This window comes from Sturnira hondurensis, unplaced genomic scaffold, assembly GCF_014824575.4.
Source record: "Sturnira hondurensis isolate 20B ecotype Veracruz unplaced genomic scaffold, ASM1482457v3 Scaffold0013515, whole genome shotgun sequence".
Lineage (NCBI taxonomy): Eukaryota > Metazoa > Chordata > Mammalia > Chiroptera > Phyllostomidae > Sturnira > Sturnira hondurensis.
Genome location: NW_028086146.1, coordinates 6,327,185 through 6,351,430, shown reverse-complemented (window position 1 = coordinate 6,351,430; position 24,246 = coordinate 6,327,185). Strand labels below are relative to the sequence as shown.

General features: G+C 44.3%; 1 protein-coding gene across 3 annotated transcripts in view; it reads left to right on the top strand.

Moving 5' to 3' along the window:
• The window catches only part of PUM3 (pumilio RNA binding family member 3), a 41,418-nt gene extending 31,859 nt beyond the window's left edge, over positions 1-9,559 (top strand). For 2 of the 3 annotated variants that reach the window (XM_037061744.1, XM_037061746.1), the window contains exons 15-20: positions 117-259; positions 1,266-1,408; positions 1,670-1,749; positions 2,807-2,894; positions 5,163-5,253; positions 9,269-9,559. In XM_037061744.1, the coding sequence (XP_036917639.1) occupies positions 117-259; positions 1,266-1,408; positions 1,670-1,749; positions 2,807-2,894; positions 5,163-5,253; positions 9,269-9,401 (678 nt within the window). In that variant the 3' untranslated portion in view covers positions 9,402-9,559. Of the gene's footprint in view, positions 1-116; positions 260-1,265; positions 1,489-1,669; positions 1,750-2,806; positions 2,895-5,162; positions 5,254-9,268 lie in introns of all 3 variants that reach the window. The other variant, XM_037061747.1, reaches the window with a different exon arrangement.
• Positions 9,560-24,246: the final 14,687 nt, after the last annotated feature.

The window sequence follows — 24,246 nt, the reverse complement described above, 5'->3', positions numbered from 1 at the left end:
CACTCCACATTTTCCATTAAGTATGTTGGGTAAAATAGTTAAGTATGTATTCTTCTTTGCCATTCAGACACCAAGTGTCCTTTACACATTCATTTTATGTTTTTATAATTTTACAGGAAATTATTAGTTCCTTGCATAACATAGTAAATGACAAATATGGAAGGAAGGTCTTATTGTACCTACTAAGCCCGAGAGATCCTGCACATACAGTGCGAGGAATCATTGAGGTTCTGCAGAAAGGAGATGGAAACGCACACAGGTACGAACAGGTAGAGCGGTGTGTGCCCTTTATCCTGTGATTTGTTAACTTTCAGTAGTTTATGCTTCCAGAAACTCACTCACACATGCACACCCATTCTCACACTCCCTCTCTCTGTAAACTCAACAAGGGAATTCCATTTTTAAACCTGTAGTTGTTCTTATCTTGAAAAGAATACCTATGAGTACTTTGCACATAGTAGGCACTTAGGTGTGTGGTTTGTTTTGGTTTTGCTTTGTTTTTAAAGCTACTGGTACTACATAATTAAGTACTCTGGAGAGTAGAGTCCATAAAATAGTTGTAGTGTGGGAGCCCCACACCAGGGAGCTGCTTAAGTGTTCATGATACTCCGGAAAAAACTACCTGGTGGGTTAGCTGATGGGGACCTGCCGTTTATTCTTACATTGCAGGGGAGTGTGTGAGAGAGACTGCGCCTCCTCCAGTCTGAGGTTTGTTATGAGGGGACCCAGACAAAGGGGGCACGTGTCCTGCCTGTGACTCTGAACTACATGACCTCAATGTGTATGTGCGGCAAGAAGCAGTCACAGGACAAGAAGCCACTCCCAAAAGGAGATAAGGAGGGAGTTACACTCCATTTCCAAAACAATACACATTGCTTCTGGCCGGTGTTCCTTAGACCAGCTCTCAGTCATGGGAGGGGATTCGGGCCATGTCCTTTTGACCCCACAATAGTGAAAACATGTTGTCTTATAAGATATTTTGTTGTTGTTTTGCTTAGGATTGGTTTGTGGTTTTTTGTTACATAACACAAGCTTCACTTATTGAGTGCTTGTTCTGTGCCAAGCACTAGTCACATCTTGGGGACACAAACATTAAAGACATATCCCACCTTCAAATCACTATGCACATGCATAACAAAGATATAGGCAGTTAACAGTAGCACATGACAGACTGTTATAAACCTTAGAGCTTTTTTGAAAATACAATCACCATATTTCCTTTGCCATTTATCTTACCTTAATACTCATTCAACCCATTCCAACAGTAAGAAAGATCCAGAGATCCGGCGTCGAGAGCTCCTAGAATCCATCTCTCCAGCCTTGTTAAGCTACCTGCAAGGTCACGCCCAAGAAGTGGTGCTGGATAAGTCTGCTTGTGTGTTGGTGTCTGACATTCTGGGAGCTGCTGTTGGAGACGTTCAGCCTGCCATGAATGCCATCGCCAGCTTGGCAACAGCAGAACTGCATCCTGGTGGCAGAGACGGAGAGGTAACATGCTGCCATGTGACAGGCAGGAGAGCCGCGGTGGCCACAAACACTCCAGTCATTGAGAACATCGCCATAAAGAGGATTTCAGTGATAATTATCTGAACTCACCACACACCAATAGCATATTTGAAAATAGAATTGAAAACACAGTGCTATTGCAAAAATGGCTTGCAGTGACTCNTTGGAGACGTTCAGCCTGCCATGAATGCCATCGCCAGCTTGGCAACAGCAGAACTGCATCCTGGTGGCAGAGACGGAGAGGTAACATGCTGCCATGTGACAGGCAGGAGAGCCGCAGTGGCCACAAACACTCCAGTCATTGAGAACATTGCCATAAAGAGGATTTCAGTGATAATTATCTTAACTCACCACATACCAATAGCATATTTGAAAATAGAATTGAAAACACAGTGCTATTGCAAAAATGGCTTGCAGTGACTCCATGAGTAAAAATAAAATCCTCTTCATGTGCCTTTCTGTTGTCCATGGTTGGCCCCAAGCTGTCTTTGTAGTATATTCTGTTCAGTTCTGTTTTGTACACGCATCTTCCCTCATTCTCAGGTGTTTTCTACATCTCTGTGTCCCTTCACTTTCTATGTAGAAAGCCTTCCTGGCGAACAGATATGTATGCGGAGCCTACTATTTTTTGACCTACAAGATAAGGGGAGAGAAATGGGCTGTGGATCCTAGAAGCTCTGGTCTCTGCCCTCAAAGCCAACTGCATTAGCAGCTTGGGGAGATGCATGCATAATGAAAGTTTCTTTTTAAAGAAATTGTGCCCCTAGTCTTCACACTTGATAAGGACAGATCCTAGGTTCAATGGGAACAATTATATGGCCTTTAAAGAGGAGTAAGATTGAGCTGAAAAGACACTTTCTTGGCCTTCCTATCAAAGAGTACCCATACATAGTCACATGTACTGAACTATTCAGCATTAGGTTTTAATGTTTCTGCTGTAGCGAGCGTTCTGTCCCACGGGTGTATTTGTATGGCAGAACTGCATGTTGGCAATCTGAAACGTGGTGAGCATGACCTTAAGACGGACATCGTGGTGGTGCTTTTGAACTGGAACTCATGAGGCTGGGCCTGAACTAGTCCTCAGTGGCTGTGCTGTCTTGAATAACTGTCTTTGCTTTAGACTAGAACAGACCTTTGGTCCCTCCAGGTGTACGGGTCATTCCAGATAAAGATCTCGTAAGCCTCATGGAACCTTCAGCTTGACCGAGGCCTTGTCTCTGTGTGGTGGTACAGAGTGGATCGTAGGCCGGGGCAGGGGTGGAAACAGCTTGTAAATTAATGTGTTCTTGACCCCTCATAGCTTCACATTGCAGAACATCCTGCAGGACACCTCGTTCTGAAGTGGCTGATAGAGCAAGATAAAAAGAGGAAAGAAAATGGAAGAGAAGGTAGGTTGTTAAAGTTGTCCCTTGGTTGTAGCCTATGTGGAATTTCAGTCATTCCTGGCGTCCCTGAACTTTACGTCAGCCATGCAAGTTCAGATTAGTTTGTTGAGTGTTCAGAAAAGTCTCTGAATAAGAAATGATTTAGTGGCTGCAAATATTACTTTAGTAAATGCTAGAAATTGGTGTCCTAGAATCCTGTAATTTCTTCTCTTTCCTACCCACCCTCACTCTTACTCTTCTTTTCACTGCTACTTCAGAATTCTGGCTGGGTTTGGCCGGTTTTCTAAAACGCCATTCTATTCCTTGACTGTGGTAAGAGCAGTGCACTATGCGAGGCCCATTGGTGAGTGTGGTCACATGATACGTATCACTAGTGTTGGGGAAGGGATAAGTAGAAGAAAACTGCCACCAGAGAATTTTGAACTGGTGCCTATTTGACACTGACATACGTGTGACCAAAGGGCAAGCCAGTCCTTGGCCTTTGTTGGCTTTTCCTGAACTCCATGGCTGCTCTGTAGAAACTCAGCTCTCAGGAGAGGGACAGCATCTTTCATCCAACTGCAAAGGTGCGTGCCGTTCCCCTCTCAGTCCGGTATTTGACCAGACCTTCTCTCACTAAATTCACTTTCATCTGGTATCTCAGCCACAATAGAGATTTTCTGCCCCCCGAGTAGTGTGGGTTTACTATTACTGTATCTGAAAAAAAAGTGACAGGTCATGAATTTGTGTCTTTGGGCCCGTCGCAGTTCTGGTGGTGGCAAGTAGGACAGTAAGTATAGTGGCTGAGCTGTCACTTCTCGCTCTGCCTTTAGAGTAGACACCTGGGGCTCTCTCTCACTAAACTTCGTGTAGAAGAGAAAGCTTCTTATAATTTTTGAAGGAAAAAAACAATGTACTGAACTGTTTTTTCACTGTTAAAAAACTTGGTGCACATTTGAGCTGTTTATATCAGAAAAGTTGTTTGACTTATAAAGTCCAGGAATTTTCTAGTGATTTTTCTTCCTCTTAAAATGCACCAGCGGTCCTCAGACATGCCTGCTGGGGCCTCAGGTGTTTGTCATTTTCATGTAGCCCCAAATGAGTGTGGCTAGCTATTGCTGTATAACAAGTCACCTCAAAACACTAGCTTTTAAAACAGGGATCATTTGGTCAGGGTTGGGTGGAGCTTGTTTCTTCCTGCTCAGGGTGCTGCTCAGCCCGGGTTCGGAGCATCCCCCGTCACAGTGGCTGGCAGTGGCTGAGGCCGACAGCCACAGCTTCTCCCCCGGGGCTGCTGGGGCCTCCTTACAACGTGGTGGGTTCAGTTTTAAGAGAAGAAGGTAGGTGTGTGGTTCTTTCATGATTTAGCCTCAGAATTATTTAACATCACTTTTATCATACTCCCTTGGTTAAGTGAGTCGTAAAGACCCACCAAGATACAAAAATAGAAGGCTTTGATTCTATTGCTAGATTGGGGGCTGGGGGAGTATTCTAGGAGAGCACACAGGAGGTACTGTGTTCACCTTTGGAAAACATCAACTGTCTCACTAGCTTGTCTCTGGGTCCTTACATATGCCACGAAAAACTATGTATAGACATATATGCCTCTTGGCTTTTAAAAGACTCCTTACATTTGAGTGTGTTTCAAAGAATGATACATGCTCCCTGAGATGTTTGCTTTCAAGATAGGTCGGCTCTCTCTCCATTTGCCCTAAATCCTGGCCTTCAGGATTTCTCCTTTATCCAAGAATTGGCTACACTTAGATGGCACACTGAATAAGATAATGTACTATAACAAAACGAGGATGGTATTTTTGATGGGTGAACAGCTAATAATGTGGAGAGTGATTGCTGGGTGTAAGCACTACTAGCCGTGTCCATGGAGCCTTCCGAGTGAGGATGTTCCTTGAGGGAAAACTTCATTTCGATCAAACCCAAAGTGCTGCTCTCAAACGTTTACTCCCTGAATACCTTTCACATCAGGGTGGAATCACTCCGTAGTACAAAGAAATGCAAACATGACCAAGTGAGCGGTTTATAAGAATTCATTGTTTCCCTTGAGTGATTACTGCTGAACATAGCTTAGGGTTTGGATCAGATTGGAAAGAAATGGCTATACTAAAAATGCACCATGTAAATCTGAACTGGAATGTTTACTGGTACGGGAGTTTGGGTGAGAAATGTTATTAGCTTTTTTATTAAAACATTCACAGATTTAAGAGCCTTAGAGAGGGAGCTGGGGAGTTTAAATCTTGGCACATCATATGCACTAAGTCTCAGTATACTTTACAGGTTGTTTTGCAAAAACACTCGTAGAGCATGTTGGTGTGAAGAACCTGAAGTCCTGGGCGAGTGTGAACCGAGGCGCCATTATTCTTTCCAGGTGTGTACGAAGTGTTCCTTTCCCTGTGCAGCGTCCCCGTGCGGAACGCTTGCTCATTCATTTCTCACATCTGTGTCTCTGCTCTGATGTTCGTTCCCTGTAGCCCAGTGTCACTCTCAGTCACTCATTGTCTAGACAGATGTACCAAATACTAGAAAGCAAATGTGACTCTTTCAATCAGTTCTTACAGTTTTTTTCATCTGCCCTCTTTTGTGGGTCAAGGATCATAAAATCATGCCATTAAAAGGAATCATTTGATTGTCTCACCACATTATGGTTTTAATAAAATGTATTTATATTCTATTTGTCTCCATTTTCCCCCAACCCCAGCCATCCCCACTTCCCACCCTTGATCCTTCCCCTCTTTGGTTTTGTCCATGTGTCCTTTATAGATGCTCCTGGAAACCCTTCCCTGGTTTCCCTCAATTATCCCACCTCCCCTCCAGTTGCTGTCAGTTTGCTCTTAATTTCTATGTCTCTGGTTATGTTTTGCTTGCTTGTTTGTTTTCTTGATTAGGTTCCACTTATAGGTTAGATCATATGGTATGTGTCTTTCACTGCTTGGCTTATTTTCCTTAGTTTAATGCTGTCCAGTTCCATCCATGCTGTTGCGAAGGGTAGGAGCTCCTTCTTTCTTCCTGTTGTGTAATAATTGCATTGCATACATGTACCATATAGTTTTTTGATCTACTCATTTGCTGATGGGTACTTAGGTTGCTTTCAGCATTTGGCTATTGTAAATTGTGCTGCTGTGAACATTGGGGTGCATGAGTTCTTTTGGATTGGTGTTTCAGGGTTCTTAGGATATACTCCTAGCAGTGGAATTGCTGGGTCAAAAGGCGATTCCATTTTTTAGTTTTTTTGGGGGGGAAACTCCATACTATTTTCCAGAGTTGCTGCACCAGTCTGCATTCCCACCAACAGTGCACTAGGGTTCCCTTTTCTCCGCATCCTCACCAGCCCTTGTCGTTTGTTGATTTGTTTTTGATAGCCATTCTGACTGGTGTGAAGTGGTGTCTCACTGTAAGTTTAGTTTGCGTCTCTCTGATGGTGGTGGTGCTGAGCATCCTTTCATGTGTCTCTGGGCCCTCTGTACGTCCTCCTTGGAGAAGCGTCTGTTTAAGTCCTTTGCCCATTTTTAATTGGGTTGCTTGTCTACGTGGAGTGGTGTGAGTTCTTTTTGTATTTTGGAGTATATTCTTTTTAATGAATTAGTCTTGTCCCTATGAAAACTGTGACAGTTACTTTTTAATTTTTTTTAAAGATTTTATTTATTTTTAGAGAGGAAAAGGTTGGGAGAAAGAGAGGGAGAAAAACAACATGTGAGAAGCGCATTGAGCACGTGTGCCTCTCGCTCAATCCCAGCTGAGAGCCTGGCCGGCAACTCAGGCAAGTGCGCTGGCTGGGGCTCAGTTGGCGACCTTTCAGTTCTCAGGCCAGCACTCAGTCCACTGAGCTACACGAGTCAGGATGACAGTTATTTTTTAAATTGTGACTTTACATGTAATTTTCATTTATTATTTTCAACTATTCTAAAAGGATTTGAGAACATTTGCTTCTGAACTCTGCACATGAATTGTGTATTTCTAATTAAAATTGATAGGAAACTGATGATTTCTGAATTGAGGCATATACTTAACTTGCATAGTATTCTCTGGACAAAGTATGCTGAGTTTATAGCTTATAGCTTATCATAATTTCAGTGCTTTCTATTCCCAGATGAAACTTTAAGAACATTTAAAAATAGGTTTGTGAGTTGCTTTGAAGCAGTTACTGTTGATCTTTTCCTTGCTGTGTTACCGAGGTTTCCTTACTGGTTACTGGAAAACAGATACCAGTCTTAGTCTGAATTTCCCTCATTGTTTCCCATGCAAATGCTGTGCAGTTTAATTAGTATTGTTTGTAAATGTTGTGTTTGTTTAATATATAACTTGGTTTGGTACACATATCCTTAGAAACATCCCATTCATATGAACACTCATTTTTTTTTTTTTTCGGGAATATCAGTATCTCCAAAAATAGGGAATGCAGATCATTTTGTTCCTTTCCCATTACAATTTGTTAATTTTCCAGTTGATGTTTAACACTCAGAATCCATTAGCCGAAACATGAACTCCTTTGATACAAATTTCTTGACCAGGCATTTGGAATGTTAGCACCCACTAACACATTCTTTCATTACACTTAATAATTAACTAAAAATTGTTCCATTGTCAAAAATTAATTTATAGAGATTGCTCATCAATCAGAGCTGCCCTTGGGTGGATTTCAAACAGAAGGACACTGGGTTTATTATGGATCACTACTTAGAATTGGAACAGGAGCACGTGAAGTATTTGGAGTTCTGAAGGGAAGTGAACTATAGATAACCTAATAGTTGATGAATACAGTAATATTTGTTTGGTTCTTAGAATATTGCCATCTGTTTGACTTGTTTAGTAAAATTCTCTGTTTGTTCATTTTTACTTCAAACCCTTGCAATATTTTTTATCTTCTTTACAGTAAGTGAGAAGGCATTCTGGGTGAAAAAATTCCGCCTTGTGAGCAGCCTGAGTGATAGACAGCTCAGGGAAGCAGAATTGTCTGACTTTTACAAGCACAGGCTCTGAACAAACTGCCTGGGCTCCAGTCCCAGCTCACTGTGTAGCCTTGGGTAAATTATTCAGCTTTTCTGAGTCTTAATTTTCTTAATTGTAAAATGAAATAAATAATAATTTTGTTATGAAAAACCTAAATGAGATGACACATATAAATTACTTAGTATAAAAATTACTTAGTATATGTCTAATATGCATATGCAATAAATACCAACTTTTATTGCTATTATGTATCATGTGACTGCTTAGCTAAGGTATATAAAATGAAAATGCCGAGTGAGTCACCGATCTGTTAAAAGGGTACCCAACTTTTCGACTGTGTAGGTGGTAAGCAGAACTTGTTGCTTGTGTCCTGTGAGTGGGGTAGTGCTGCCTGGGGCTGCTGGCTTACTTTCTTCCTTCTGGGTGTGATGAAAGGTATTCAGATCGGGCAGTTAAAAAATTGCCACGGGTATGTTTTAGAAGTCCACCTTTAAATGTCCTGAAGACATGGGGGAAGAACAGGAAATTCTGTCCTGGTGTCCTCCGGTCAAGTGCCTGCGTTGCAGCCCCTGTGTGAAGAGAAAGGGCCTGCTGGTAGCCGGCGTCCAGGGCTCCTCTTACTGAGCGTCCCAGGCTCCCGTCACTGAGCGTGGCACTCCAGCCAGGCCTCAGAAAGCGGACCCGACGTTTTTCTGTTTAATGGCTCCCACTAGTTGAGTACTCACTGAGAGCCAGGCTCTGGCTGGGTGCCTTACATGCGTGGTCATTCGAGCCACACACAGCCCTGTGAGGGAGAAGGTGGATGCTGTTGTTGATCCCACTTAACAGATCAAGGGTGTTAGAAAATTTAAATGGCTTCTTCTTGGTTGTGTAGTTACCGAGTGGCCCAGGCAGGTTTCAGACACAGGCTGTGAAGCTCGGAGGTGACGCTCTGCACCCGTTTCACTGAATCTCCTGGCTTTCAGTAAGAAGGCCAGTAACTGCCTCCCTTTCACGGCCCCACCTCTCCTCTCTGTGCACCTGTTCATGTTAATTCAGACGCTCAGTGAGATTTCTTGGCCATCTGTTCTGTACATGTGGTGCTGTGGAGAAAAACACTAGTTTCTGCCCATAGTTTTAGGTGGGGAAGGGAATGCTGCAGTAAATCACTTTAAGGCAGGGTGGTGGTCCTAAGAGTGAAGGTAGGACCCATTCTGTATGGAACAGAGTTGCTCCTGCATTTGTGAGTGACTCTACCGGCAAGATTATGAAATGTTTTTATTTGTGGTTTTTAGAATTTAGGCTACTGGCCCTTATCATTTATCTGAAGAACGAAATGTATTTCTAGTTACAAGACTTGTTTCATAAGTCAGTAAATTGTGTGTAATGTGGATGGAGGTAGCACTTGCAAATGATCTAGATTTCTATGAAACCTGGTTTTCGTTTTCTCTCTTCAGCCTTGTCCAGAGTCCCAATCAAGAAGTTGCAGACAAAGTCAAAGCTGGACTGAAAGGCCTGATTCCCGCACTGGAAAAAAAGAGGAACACCAGCAAAGGAGTAGAAATGCTACTTGAAAAATTGTCAGTGTAGATGGAAGCAGTTTTCAAGACGGATTTATTTTTTCTCTTCTGATCTGTTTCCCCATTGTGGAAAAGAAGGGCTGGGGGTCCACCTGACTGTAATTTGTGTTTCTTTTTTGTACAAGAACTTATTTATAAAATGCTTTCTAAAAATGCTCTTTTAAAAAATTTTCAACTGTCTTCCTTATCATCTTGAGTAGTGAGTAAATCACGGTGTGAGACAGCAATGTAAAAGGTTTAATAGTCATATGGCGGGACCAACCAAATGCATATAAAGTGTGTGGGTGAGTTGATTCAGGGGAAGACATCCTTTGTGAGCAGTAGTCTGAGAAGGCTTCATGGAGGCGGTGGGGCTTGAGAGAACCTCAGAGGAAAGCGGGATGTGGAAAGAGCTGATGGGAGTGTTTGTTGGGGGCAGTGAAGCGGAACTTAATGGTTTTGAACTGAACTTCCGAAGGCCTTAGGTTCTGGACGGGTGCAGTGAGGGGACTGTACCTGGCACCCAGGGCAGCCACGTTCCTAGCTGCTTTGTGGACTGGGTTCTGCGTTAGGCTCTATTGGAAAGCTACTGGAGTGAATTAAGGCTAAAAGGGAGAAATGTGCCAGATGAACTAGGGGGCTGCATGGGTAGCAGTGTTAGGGTCAGGGTCACCAGGAAAATCTGCCTATCTTTGGATCAGGGCCTCCAAGTAAACAGTTCCTTTGGATGAGATTTTCTTCATCGGGACTCTGTCCCTAAAGTGGTTGGAGCCTATAGGGTTTGAGTTTGGAAGGAGATGCTAACTTGTTAACAGTACAGAAGTCTGAATTTAAATCCAGGTAGGATGTTTGAATTTTGTAACTACTCTTGGTTTTTAGTAGCAAGGCTTAGGGTAGTTTGGTGGATCGTGCAGACTCATGTAACCCTTCCCCGGGCGACTTCAGACCTCAGGTCTCCGTGCTTTCTCTGACTCGCCTGCTGTAACATGGCCCCCTCTGAGCTCTGTCACTGTAATTACATTTGCCGGAGGCTGGAGACTTGCTGTGTCTTTCCTGACCAGACTGCAGGGTCCAGGGCTGCTCCCAGCATACAAGCTACCACCTGCTTCTGCCCGGAACATTGAACCCTGCCCGAAGAGTAAAAGAGCGTTGGCACCGTCACCCACCCCTGCCAACCAAACGGGTCTAGGTGGGGGCAGGGTGCCTGGGGGACAGCATGGGGCCAGGTGACTGAAGAGAGGGCAACATGAAAGCCATACGTTGTCAGTTTGTGTTTTCCATATAAACGGCCCCTTCAGAAGGTGGGTGGCGAGGGATCCTCCTGTTTGTTCCACCCGAGACGAAAATAATAAAGTAGTATACAGAATTTTAAAAGTTAGAGTTCTGTGAAACATATAACAAAAGTCCCCCCCACACTCCTGCGTGGCCCCTCTCCAGAAGCAACTACTTCCACTTCTTTTAGCTCTGCTAATTTGTTAAAGATAAAGTTTTTGGGTTTTTTAAAAAACTGAATCGAGCAGGTTAGGAGTTTTTGTTTGACTTCCCATTATGGGAAAATACAGATTACGACTTTGCCATCACTGTTCCCCCACTTTGTTTCTCTCTGTGTTTCCAGTAGAACTGCATCACTTTTGATAAACCAGTGTTTGGAGTTTATACGGTTATACCCACATAAATTGTTAAATACTGAAATAGCAAACTGTCATAGTTCTTAAATCATTTTAATTTCTCTGGAATGAATAATTCCGTCATTTATTTTCATTTGCTTTTTTACATTCTTATAAATTTTTCCTCACCGTTTTTGTTATCCCTCCCCTGAGGACATTTTTCCTTCATTGTTTTTAGAGAGAGAGGAAGGGAGAGAAACATTGATGCAAGAGAGAAGCATCCACCAGTTGCCCCCTGCACACTCTTGGACTGGGAGTTGAACCCACAACCTCTTGGCCACACAACAATGCTCCAACCAACCAAGCCACAATGGCCAGGGCTTTCCCAAACATTTTATCAGAATTGCTTAAATTCTTCTCTGGTGGATAACATTTTCTTCTTTTTTACCCCCAGCCTGTGAGGCTCCCATGTCATTCTGATGTCACACTCAGTTGTGTGTGCTGAGATTTTCACCGCTGCCTCTGTTATTTTGTCAGGCTGTACAAATTTCCCGTGTATGTCTAGTGGAAGAGAGCACGGATGTGAACTAACCCCGGGGGCCCACCCCTTCAGGCAGTGACAGATTGGGAAGGAGTCTGGCCCGTGAGCCTTAGAAGTGGTATTCCTAGGGCAGGTGTCTTAGTTATAGGCCATGAAGAAGAAGAGGGTCCCTCTCCTGTGGCCAACTTGGGCATGTGCAGAGCAGGTGCTTAGAGGTGTGGCATGCAGTATCTTGGAGCCATGAGAAGGTGAAAAGCATGCAGAGCACGGCCGAGCAACGACAGGTGGGAAGAATCTGGAACTGGGTGATGTTGAACCACTGAACAAAGCAGCTCCTGAAGTGTTTGCTCAGCCACCAGGTCATCCTGGGCCTTCCCCTCATTTCTGCTATGGACAGCCCATGCTAGGACCCTGACGTTTCTTTTTCTTGCTGAGCACCTTTTGTTGGCGCTGTCGTTGAATGGATCAGTTGTTTAGTTAGATTAACACCTCTTTTCAATCTAGTAGCTTCCTGAGAAAGAATGCATGTGAGGTAGAAAGTTATATTAAGACCTTGGAAGTCAGAATGTCTTTACTCTCCCCTTTCATACCTGGGTACCCCATTTAGCTCCGTACAGAATTCTAGTTTGAAATTAACTCGGCCTCAAAACTTTGAAGGCATTGCTCAGTACTTTGGCTTGCAGAATTGCCGTCTAAGTCCAGTGCCATCCTAATCCCGAGTCTCTGGTTTGTGGCCCTGGGGTCGGGAGGCTTCTGAAAGGTCCCTGGATTTCAGGGGCATGTGAACTGGTGTGTGTCTGTCATTCGTCATGCTGGCCCTTGGTGAACTGTTCCAGGACAACAAAGCCTATTCGTTCCAGGAGCTGCGTGTGTGTTGTTTCTCTGATCACTCCCCCACCCCCGTCTTCTTGATTCTTTCTCTTTGGAACTCCTGTAGCGGAGATTCTGAATGCTGGTTCGGTCCTCTAGCTTTCTTTCCCAGGCCTTTGGCTTTCCGTTGGGCTTTCCTGGTGAGATGCTCCCTCCACGCACACGGCCAGTCTGTCCACCGAAAGTGTTTTGTTCATTTCTGGGTTGAAATGTCTCTGTCTCAGGATGTTACATTTTGTGTTTGTTTGTTTTGTTTAAGTTTGCTTTGTCTCTTTTCTGTTGTCTGCTTTTTGTTTATTTTGGTCTTTTTTTTACATTTGAGCCTTTCTTGGAGATCTTTGACTCTCCTAATATCTAAAATTTGACAGAAAGGGGGCCAGCCCATCCGGTTCTTTGTGGTTGACTTGTTCATTGCCCAGGTGACCAGGTATGGGTGCCGCTGGTTCGCCGGAGCCTTCCAGATGTGGGGCTCCATGAGCCTTTTCCCCGGGACCCTTCCTCGCTGCTGGGCAGAAGCCTGCCTGGCAGCCCCTGTTCTGTTTGCTCAACACTCAGTGTGTACAGATTTTGATGAACCCACCTCCTCTCAGTATAGTGCCTCCTTCATGCTCCTTTGTACCTAAAGCCCCCTAGTCTGGAGAAACTAAACCAACCTAAGTCCACAAAATAAACCCTTGGCTTCCTGCCAAGATGTGGAGTGGTAGTTACCAGTTTTAGCCACTGCCCCTGTTTCCATTACAGGCCTAACCCAGTTTTTCCCAGCGTCTGGCACCTCTAATTGCTGGGATTTGCTATATGCATCCTGGGCAGAGTTAACCTTCCCTTCCGCACGCACTGACTGGGTGGTCGGCTTTCTCAGCCCTGCTACTTTCTGCACAGCTTCCTTGGTTGCTGTGGGCTCACCCAGGTCACTTTGTTCCTGGGAGTTTATCCCATTCTAAGCAGAAATCTACATGCAAATGGTTTGAACCAAACTGAAAACAACACACCTGGCTGAATGGAGGTTTTATTTTTCCCCTAAGAGCTTGCTGGGTTTGGGATTGTCTTCACATTTTAAAATAGAGGTTTTTGTATTTTTCGGATTGCATCAGCCCTGTGCTTTCCCCAGGGATCGAATTGCAGAAGGAAGAACTCCTTTTTCCCCTGTAAGCCTGGGGTAATGTTAGTTTTCCAACCAAATGAGGGCCTCTTAAGGGATTGGCTTCCTGCAGGCCCCAACGCAGAGCTCTTTAATATGTGAGATGGCACTTCGGTCTGTTTTCAGTGAAAATTTGAAAAGGTTACATCTTAATTATAGCAGTTAATCACTCACAAGACATACGTATATTTAGAATAATGGTTACAAGAGCACAGGAACTAAAAAAGTGGAGCAGTTAATTCTGAGTTACTAATCATAAACTATTTCTATACCAAAACTGAAGAACTAAATAAAGATCTGCCTTGCATGCTCTTTTCTCACCAAGGAAACCAAGTTTCTAATCACCTCCAGCTGCTATGGGCTGAATCACGTCCCCCTCAAATTTGCGTGTTGAAATCCTCTCCCCTCAGAACCTCAGAATGGGAGTATATTTGGAGAGAGGGCTTTAAAGTAACTAAGGTAAGATGAACTCATGGGTTGGCCCTCATCCGATATGACTGGTGTCCTTATAAGAGATTCAGACCATGTGGAGACAGAAGGTGACCAGGTACAAGCCAAGGAACGAGGCCTCCGAATGAAGTCAACCCTGCCAGCACCTCCGTCTTGGACCTCCGGCCTCCAGAAACAGGAGAAAAGTTTCTGTTGTTGAAGCCACTGGTCCGTGGTGTTTGTAAGGCAGTCCTAGCGAACTTCTCCATCTTTCCCTTTCTAAACTTAAAGACACCGGCACCAACACTGAATCCCTAGATGAACAGGTTTTTTGTTTTTTTGGTTTTTTGATATCCAGAATGAACATTCTTAACTAGGGGATATGTTTTGTTCTTTCCTTGGCATATCTTTTATGAACAGTGCATGGCTACTCTGCCCTGCATTCCAAAGTGTACAGACAGACACTAACTGTTGTATACATGTTTGTACCCCAAACGGGGCCTTGGAAGATGGTACCCATATTTCGCTTCCCATCCCTGTGAAGGAATGGTGTTTGGAAACCATCAAAATGTCCTATCCAGTTTTAATTATGGACTCATGCCCCAGTTGAGTGGACAGAGCAAGCTGTGAAAACATGGTGGGGAGAAACGCTGGTCTACGCCGGCCCGTTCTTAGGGGCATTGTGTGCTGGGGAGCAGTGATTAGCTCTCAGTTCTGCCTGCCGTGTGATGACTATTCAAGTGCAAGGTGATAGGAATCTGGTAGGGTTATGGGAATCATTTTGCTCTGTGCTCTTGGTGACTATAAATAAGCATTTAAAATGAATAATTTAGATATTTTAAATGACTTCCAGATGCTTGAAAACAGACTTTCCTTTTAAATAGAATTCTCTCGCATTTTTAAAACTCACTGGACGGGGGGCAGGCAGGGCTGGGAATATAAGACAGAAACCTGTACTTGAACAAGAATTAAATAAAAATTATATTTAAAAAAAAAACAAACAAACAAACAAAAACTCACTGACTTGCCTACCAGTAAAGACATTGACTCGCTGCTATTGCATTCAACAGTGGGCAGTGCTGGAGGAAATACAGATGATTCTTTTAGGCCTGCGTACGAGCAGAAGTGCCTTTGAGGAAATGGATAAGCCTTGGATTCTATTTTTCTTGCCAAAGCAACTATCCTGCCCCATCTCTCTTGCTTAATATTTAAGCCTAGTTCTAAATACAGATCTGTTGGACTTGTAATAAGCTGGGGGACATACGTTGTGGTCTGTCTCCCACATTCTGCCGTCATCCTGTTTGGGTGAGGTGAAGCCATCACGACCTGCTTCCGCTGGGGTGCACGTGACCTGGTCTCCCAAATCCGCACTGTTCCTTGGCACAAGGGTTACTTTATGGGTGAAGTATATTCTTATTAGTAAGTAGCATCAAAGCCGATTCTGGCGTGGGACCACACCCCAGGGCATGGGGAGTTCTGGGGCTTCTGCAAAGTCAATCATGAAAGATGCTCCCCTTCGCCTGCTCCCTGGTGCTGCCTGCCGGGTATCACGGTATTCCATCAGTTGCACAAGTGTACTTTTGGTCATATTTTAACAAACCTGAAAAGATGCATCTTACAGTGGTTGGCGTCAGCATGGCCATTTATGACAGGCAGTTTTTCTTCTTAGTGACATGAAATAATGGGTCTTACAGTCGGGTCGTGTTATAGCTGATGGAATGCAGTATCCTATCCTTCCTACACAGCCTGCTTGCTCTTCTGTAGTAGATTTTACTCCTCACAACTTTTCTTCATTGCTAGATCCCTACGTGTCTCCTGCTATATATTTGCATATAAGTCATACCGCTTTGGAAATTAAAAATCGGATAAAATTAGGGGCAGTGTAGGATAGTGACTTGGAACACTGGCTCAGAACCACGTTGTGATTTTTGAGCAAGATACACAACCCCTCTGCTTCTGTTTTCTCATTTATACAAAGCAGATGATGCGCATTTCACTGGGTCGCTGTATGAAGTGAGCTTATGTATATAAAGGACAGACGGGACCCGCTCAGGGCCAGGCTCACACTCGTGTAGGTGGAATCACGGCAGATTGGGGGACTACTGAAAAGGCCTCTGGAACAACCTTGAAAGCTGTGTGTGACTTGGAAGTCAAATAAAATCCCCATGTTTGAGATTTTTAACGTCAAACGAAATTTCAGGAACTCTTGCCCCCAAATGTAAAATGACACTTGTACTTTTGAACATACTAGTGGCCAAGAAATCACATAGAAACTGGTGGATTCATTACCACGTTCAGATACGTAGTTCACAATTTGAAACAGCTGTGCCCATTTGCATAGTACTTAACCCACGGGCTCTCATTCTATTTGCAGCTGGTACCTGGGTGAGGATAGGGTTTGCAGGCTCCTTGCATAATTTCTAACTGCAGGTTACAAGGGTAAAGAGACTTGAGTCCAAATTGACTTTTTAAAAATGCAAGCAATCCATGTAGGAACAGCACCTTGAGCTGTTGTTACCTGTGATTAACATCTTCCTTTGAAGTCTATCAACTTGTTCAAGTAGAATGCTGGGGGCTGGGCAAGTTGAAAAGGGAGTTTGTGTCCTTGGGGAAGAAGTAAGGGGTCATTTGAGGTCATTTCTTCTGGGCCAGTAGGTTTAGGTACTTAAGAGATGTGGGGGTTTCACCTTATGTAGTGGTCTTGGCACCCAGAGGGAGACTATGGGTCAGCCCCAGGAGACACTGGGCTAACTCCAGGTGATAGTTCGGCAGAGGAAAGAGCCTTAGAGTTGTTTGGGAATCTTGGATCTTGGGTGAACTCGGCTACTTGCTGGGCAGGTTATGTTCTCAGTTTTTTCATCTGAAACAAGCCGCCTTCTCTCGTTCCTGTTCCCTCAATTTACAAAGACTTTACACAGTAAGATTCTCTACAACTGTGCGGAGCAGTACCTCAGTGAAAAGTGCTTGGAATTTGTTTCCAGAAGATCAGATTTGAGGTTTGACCCTGGCTCTGACCAAGAATGTAGGTAAGTCACAATCTTTCTGGACTTCTGGTTTTTTCAACCTGTAAAAATAGAGATAATACCTGAAAGTCTCAGGATTGGGGTTAGAAGCAGTGAGATTGTGTACGAGAATGAGCCTTGCAAACTTTGCCAGCGTTTGCAATTTCCCAGATCAGATATTTCGTGCTCTGATTCCCACATCACAGGGTTGCAGTGCACAGATAAAAATTTTAAAAATACTGTTAAGTAAAATTACTCAAAGCCTAGAACTAAGGCAAAAAATTTCCTCCATTCAGAGACACCCTAGAGCATTATCTGCAAAGCTGCAGGCTCTTTGACTTTTCTGGGGGCTATAACTTTGTTTGACACATTGTCTATTAATTAGGGCCCATACTCTGGAATGGTGGGTCGTAATATGTAGAATATCGATAAATTGCAAACTATTTCTGTCTAAAGTAGAGACATCTCCAAAGGTTACAGTTCTGTTGCCTTGTAGAACGTTAACCAATCTTGGTCTAAACTTGCAATCTTGTTTTAGTAGTCTGTCATGGAATATGTGTGTGTGTGTGTGTGTGTGTGTGTATTAGAGGAATAAAGAACTTTACTGTTCTAAGATGGAAAAGAAGGTATCTGTGGTGCCTCCATGTGATATGTCTTTAAATGGCTGTGTTTTCTTTTGCATACTATTAAGACAGCTTCTATGTATGCTCTGTTTTTAAACATACTTCGTGACCCCATAACTCCAGGGGCTCCCAGTCTTTCCCTCTCAGAGGTACAAACACTGCCCACCTGTTCCATTCCCCGCCTCTCGCCTTGCCCAGGGACTTGGCCAGAGATGCAGGGTGAACCAAAGGGAGAAAGGACCAGCGGTTCAAGGGGAATAACCTCCAGTGGATTCAGTGGGAGGAGTACCCAGCCATTGCACCAGGGCTGAGGTGGGAAGGGTTGTTCTAAGTGGCCACAGAAGCAGGTAATGCCTGTGCTTCGATTCTGTAGTACTGGGTTGATCAAAAAGTCTGTATGGTTTCTTCCATAAAATAAAAGACACATTGTTCGTTTTCACCAGTAACTTTATTGATTTGGATATTTGGAGTATATCGGCTATCTCACACGTAATACAGCGTTGATTGTTCTCAATTCATGCCTTGATTTGATCGCTGTCAACTGCAACTGGTCTACCCGACCATGGAGCATCGTCCAGCAAGACAGCTCCAGCACGAAACTTCGCAAACCACTTTTGACATGTTTGATCAGTCCCACCACCTTCTCCATACGCTGCACAAATCTTTTCTTGCATTTCGGTTGCATTTTCACCTTGCATGAAATAATAGAGCATAATGAGCCTAGAGTGTTGCATATTTTCTTCCATCTTCAGTAATAAAATAGCTGCACAATAATTCATCAGTTTTGATGTGTTTTTTTTGAATGAAGTTAAAAACAACTAAGTATTACTACAGCTATCATACCAAAAAAAAAAAACAAACAAAAAACTAAACCTTTTGGCCAACCCAATGTAACAAGCACTGCATTTGGGGTAAGTGAGAGAGACAGTTTGGCAGTAGGCATTTGAGGGCTGTCCTGGGAATTGAAGGATTTCTATGGTAGAGTGAAAAGACCTGTGTGCCAGTAGCCAGGTGTGTGAGATAGGCTGAGCTATTTAATTTTCTTGGGTCTTAGTTCTGTCTTCTATAAGAAAATGGGCTTGAACTAGATCAGGTGTTTTTCTATGGGATCCTGGAAGATCCAGCGTGCCCTGAGTTGCCGTGGGGGGCTGTGATGTGGTGGGAGGCAGGAACAGAGTGGATGGGACTTGACGAACTGCCTGGGACACTATTCGGAGCAAGCCCCACTTACATGTGTTTAACACGAGCAGACTTTGAGTAAGATTTTCTTTCGTAACAGGGTTCTGCTGTTAAAAAGTTAGAAATCTGCTCTTCAACACCATCTCCTGTGTCTCTTCTGTGAGTGTCTGATTGCAATCACCTGCATGTGTTCAGTGCCACGATCAGCAAACAGTAAACACTGACAGGCCTGGAAGCATTAGGCTGGAAGCAAATTTCCTTGGAAGCCAAAGACTTTTAAGTTTTAAGCATCAGGGCCCCTTGCTGGGCTTTCCAAAGCTTGCTGCCTAATATTGCTACCTAGTATTTTATTCACAATTTAATTTTTTTCTTAGGGGAAGGTCCTAAATTGCACGAACTTCAGGCCCCAGAAACCCTGGATCTCCCCGCATCAGGCCCGCGCTTCTTCATGTTCAGACACCACTGTAGACCTGTCCTAGTGAACTGGAAGTTGGCCTTAGAAAGAACAGACATCTGGAGTGGAGAGGGGTGGGGGCCGCCCTGCAGGCTGAGACTTACCGAGTGATGGCAAAACCAATGTTAACAGTATTGCCGCTAATGAAAGATGGATGTAAAATATCGGTCATGACTCGTCTGTCATCTCCTCCACCAACACTTTTCTAGGAGAAGCATAGCTGCACTGCCTTGGTTGAAATCCTGCTCCATGACTTTCTAGTTATGTGACATCAGGCACATTAACCAACTTCTGCAAAACCCAGTCCACCTCCCCTACCCCCTTTTACGATAATAACAATTCTGAGTAGAACTGTGAAAGTCAAGCAAGACACTGTCGTGATGTCTTTTTAAAAAAATATGTTTTCTTGATTATGCTATTTCAATTGTCCCATTTCCCCCCTTCATTCCCCTCCACCTTGCTGACCCTCCCACCTACATGCCCTCCTTTAGTTCATGTCCATGTGTCATAAGTTTTTTAGCTTCTACATTTCCCACACTATTCTTGCCCTCCCCCTGTCTATTTTCTACCTACCGTCTATGTTACTTATTCTCTGTACCTTCTCCCCGCCTCCCCTCCTCCCACTCCCCTGTTGCTAACCCTCCATGCCATCTCCATTTCTATGGTTCTGTTCCTGTTCTAGTTGTTTGCTTAGTTTGCTTTTGTTTTAGGTGTGGTTGTTAATAACTGTGAGTTTGCTGTCCTTTCACTGTTTATATTTTTTATCCTCTTTTTCTTAGATAGGTCCCTTTAACATTTCATATAATAAGGGCTTGGTGATGATGAACTCCTTGAACCTGTGCTTATCTGAGAAGCACTTTATCTGCCCTTCTATTCTAAATGAAAGCTTTGCTGGATAGAGCAATATTGGATGTAGGTCTTTGGATTTCATGACTTGGAATACTTCTTTCCAGCCCCTTCTTGCCTGTAAGGTCTCCTTTGAGAAATCAGCTGACAGTCTAATGGGCACTCCTTTGTAGGTGACTGTCCCCTTATCTCTTGCTGCTTCTAGGATTCTCTTCTTCATTTTAACCTTGGGCAATGTAATTATGGTGTACCTTGGAGTATTCCTCCTTGGGTCCACCTCCTTTGGGACTCTCTGAGTTCCTGGATTTCCTGGAAGTCTATTTGCTTTGCCAGATTGAGGAAGTTCCTCTTTATTATTTGTTCAAATAAGTTTTTCACTTGTTGCTCTTCCTCTTCCCCCTCTGATACCCCTATAATTTGGATGTTGGAACGTTTAAAGATGTCCTGGAGGTTCCTAAGCCTCTCCTCATTTTTTTAAAAATTCTTGTTTCTTCATCCTTTTCTGTTTGGTTGTTTCTTTCTTCCTTCTGGTCCACTCCATTGATTTGAGTCCCAGTTTCCTTTCCATCACTATTGGTTCCCTGTGCATTTTGCTTCATTTCACTTAGCATATCCTTCATTTTTTTAAATCTAATTTGCAACCAAAGTCAACCAGTTCTGTGAGCATTCTGATCACCAGTATTTTGAACTGTACATCTGATAGGTTGGCTATCTCTTGGTCACTTAGATATATTGGCTCTGGGGCTTTGATCTGTTCTTCTATTTGAGCCTCTGTTTGTTTGTTTTTGTTTTTGTTTTCTTTTTTGGTCACGTTTTGCCTGTTACATAGTGAGGGGTGGAGCCTTAGGTATTCACCAGGATGGGGCAACCCACATTGGTGGGTTGTGATGCTCTATGTGGGGGAGGGGTCAGAGGGGGAACAATGGCTCTTGCCCCACTCTCTCCTGGATTTCAGTCCCTTCTGTCACTTCCTACAAGCAAATTGGGCCCTTCTGGTGCTGGTTTCCAGGTGGGTGGGCTTGTATATGTTCTAGGATCCTGTGGGTCTCTCCAATAAACTCTCGTGTGAGGCTGAGTCTTTCCCAGCACCTCAACCCCGACAAGTGTTTTCAATCAGTGCTTTTAGGCTTCATTTCCTGGTGTTGGGGCCGTGCGTTGTGCAGTCTGTCTCGCTGACTATTTTCATCTGGTTTATCTGTGCTCGAAGGTGCGACTGCGGTCAGCCAGCCACCTTGTGCACCTTACTGGGTCTGCTCGTTGTCACCCCACACCCGGGTCTGCCAGCCACTGGCTGCGCACCTGGGGTCTGCCAACTGCCACCTGTGCCTGGGTCTGCCAGCCACCACTTTTTCCTGCTGTGACCCCTCTCCACCAGCCGCTGACTCTGCCCCTCTTACTGGTCTGGATGAATGGTTGTTGGGCTTCCATACAGTTCAATTTTCTGTCAGTTCTGGTTGTTTTTTTTTTTTTTAATTTTTGTTCTTAATTTTGGTTGTGCAAGGAGGCACAGTGTGTCTACCTATGCCTGCATCTTGGCCAGAAGTCTAGCGTGATATCTTTAACACAGTGCCTGGGCACACAGAAAGCACCCACAGGTGTTAGTTCTCATTATTGCCATTGATGAGTAATTATTCAGGCAGAAACAACCCCAACTTGTAGCTGGGGGCCTGTGTCCTACTTGGACGTATCCAACCTTCACAGAAAAGTATTTTTTTTTTTTGTCAGTGAGGTGTAAAACCAAGTGTTGTATTCAGATACGAAGTCACATTCTGGTCTTCTCCATCCTGCTTTGAACTTAGGTGTGATGACTGAACTCTAGCAGCTGTACTAGATCATGGAGACAGGATTTTACCCTAGGGGTGGAGTGTGAGCAGAAGGGAGTCCCTGACAACTTCACGGAGTTCCTGTGCTGGCCTCAGAATGCCCACTCTTAAGATCTCTTATAAAGGTACGGTTCTCAAATCACTTGGCTTATTAAAACAGATTTTTGCCCTGGCCAGTGTGGCTCAGTTGGTTGGAATATCATCCTGTAAGTCGAAGGGTCACAGGTTTGATTCCCAATCAGGGTACACGCCTTGATTCTGAGTTTGGAGCGCTTACAGGAGGCACCCTATTGATGTTTTTAATGTTGATATCTCTCTCCCTCCCTTCCTCCTGTCCCGTTCCTAAGCATTTTGTCAGTCACAATTTGAAAACAACAGATTTCTGAGCCCTGCCCCCAAAGTTTCTGACTCAGTAGGTACAGTTTGGAGCCTAAGACTCTGCATTTTTAAAAAACATTTTATTTCTTTTTTTTTATTTTTAGAGAGAGGGGAAGGGAAGGAGAAAGAGAGGGAAAGAAGCATCAATGTGTGCGTCTCACAATGCCCCCACTGGGGACTGGGCCTGCAATCCAGGCATATGCCCTGACTGGGAATTGAACCTCGACCCTTTGGTTTGCAGCCCACACTCAGTCCACTGAGCCACAGCAGCCAGGACAGACTCTGCATTTTTAATGGGTGATATGGATGGTGTACTGGTCCCACGACTATGTTTTGAAAGCCAAAATTTTATATGTTAGGAAAATGAACATTTATCTTGTTTAAGCCACTCCTAGTTGGAGGCTATTCTGTTGTTTAAAATGAGTCTAATACATTATGTAACTTTAGGAACTACTTGCTCTGCTATGTGATTAAAAAGCAAAATGACTAAAATGCCATTCAAAGTAAAACAGATAGAGTGAATTGCAAATTGACTTTTTAGCCTCTGCACCATTCATTCGTCAAATGAGTAGTGAGTACCTAATATGCTCTAGGCATACACTGAATAAGATGTGGACCATGATTTAACAGCAGTTACCTCCTCGCTGATACTCTCGAGGAGTTCCCTTGAGACAGGCTCACTGTCACTAGGGTCTGCAGGAGAGTGATGGACTTAGCCAATGATTTCTCGTCACTCAAGTAGTCTGGAAATGGGGATGGACTCAGGGCTGGAGGGGTCCTGAGAGACCGTCAAATGCTGTGGTAATTGACCTCACCTGCATCTTGGAATCACCTGAGGAGCTTTAAAATATGAATGCCTGGGTCTGTCTCAGGACTGGTCTGGGGTGGGGCCCAGGTATGGAACTGGGTGACACCCTGGGTTGGAACGCACTGACCTAAACCAACCCAGAGAGATGAGGTTGATACAGGATGATGATACAGAGGGTCAGAGGCAGGTCTTCTGCCCTCCTGCCTAGTGCCCTTCAGATGCCTGGCCGGCTCTCAAAACCTGCCCAAGGCTGGGTACACTGCGGGGCGATTCTCCCCCACCCTTAATTGTCAATGACAGGATGTGTGGTGCTCCGAGCAGCTTCTGCTCCCAGCGAGGTGGCAGAGAGCTCGCTGTAGCTCATCGGTTTCCCTAACAAGATTTTCCTTGGCAACAGGGAAACAGATCATTTTAATTAGCATTAGATAATGACTTTAAACATCATTGAAGTAATTTCAAAATCTCCCTTAACTGCCCTAAATAACATCACGCAGGATTTACTGTTGAGAACGTCTGTAAGGACACAGCTGGAAGTCTCGGGACCTGGGGTTATTTTCCCTGGCTGTACTAGGAACACACAGCTGTGCAAGAACCAGAGGCTGCCAGAGCTGCGGACACTCAGGTGTCATCTGGTGTCCTCACCCCTTCTCAGGTATGCTGATCTCCCTGTCTGCATATCCCCGTGATGTGGAGGTGACACTCAGCTTATACCCCACTGGTAACAGGGAGTTCATTCTCAATCTCCTGAGAAGCCCCCTCTACTCAGGAAGTTCTTCCTTTTACCCAGAAGGTCCTCCTGCCACTTCCCCGCTTGGCTCCCAGTTCTGCTCCAGAGGAATTCATTCTACCTTTGACTCTCCAGGGAGCAGGTGGCGTCCCTGAGGGCACGCTAAGGGATTTGAATAGACGTGTGTGGGGTGAACACCACTGCCGTTGGCCTCTGACTGAAGGGATGGGACAGTAATGCCATCCTGTGGCCCTGGGAGAGCCCCAGGTGGATTTCCCCGCCCCCTAAGTTTCTGTGAAACCGGCCGTAGATAGCTGTGGTTCATACTGCTCTGAGAGAAAAAGGAAAAAGAAAGATCATGCCAACCTTTAAGGCAGGAGGCTGTGGACATGCTCGCCTTGGCATTTTGGGGTCGGGGTCTCCCAGGGCACATTCTGACGTACAAAAAGGG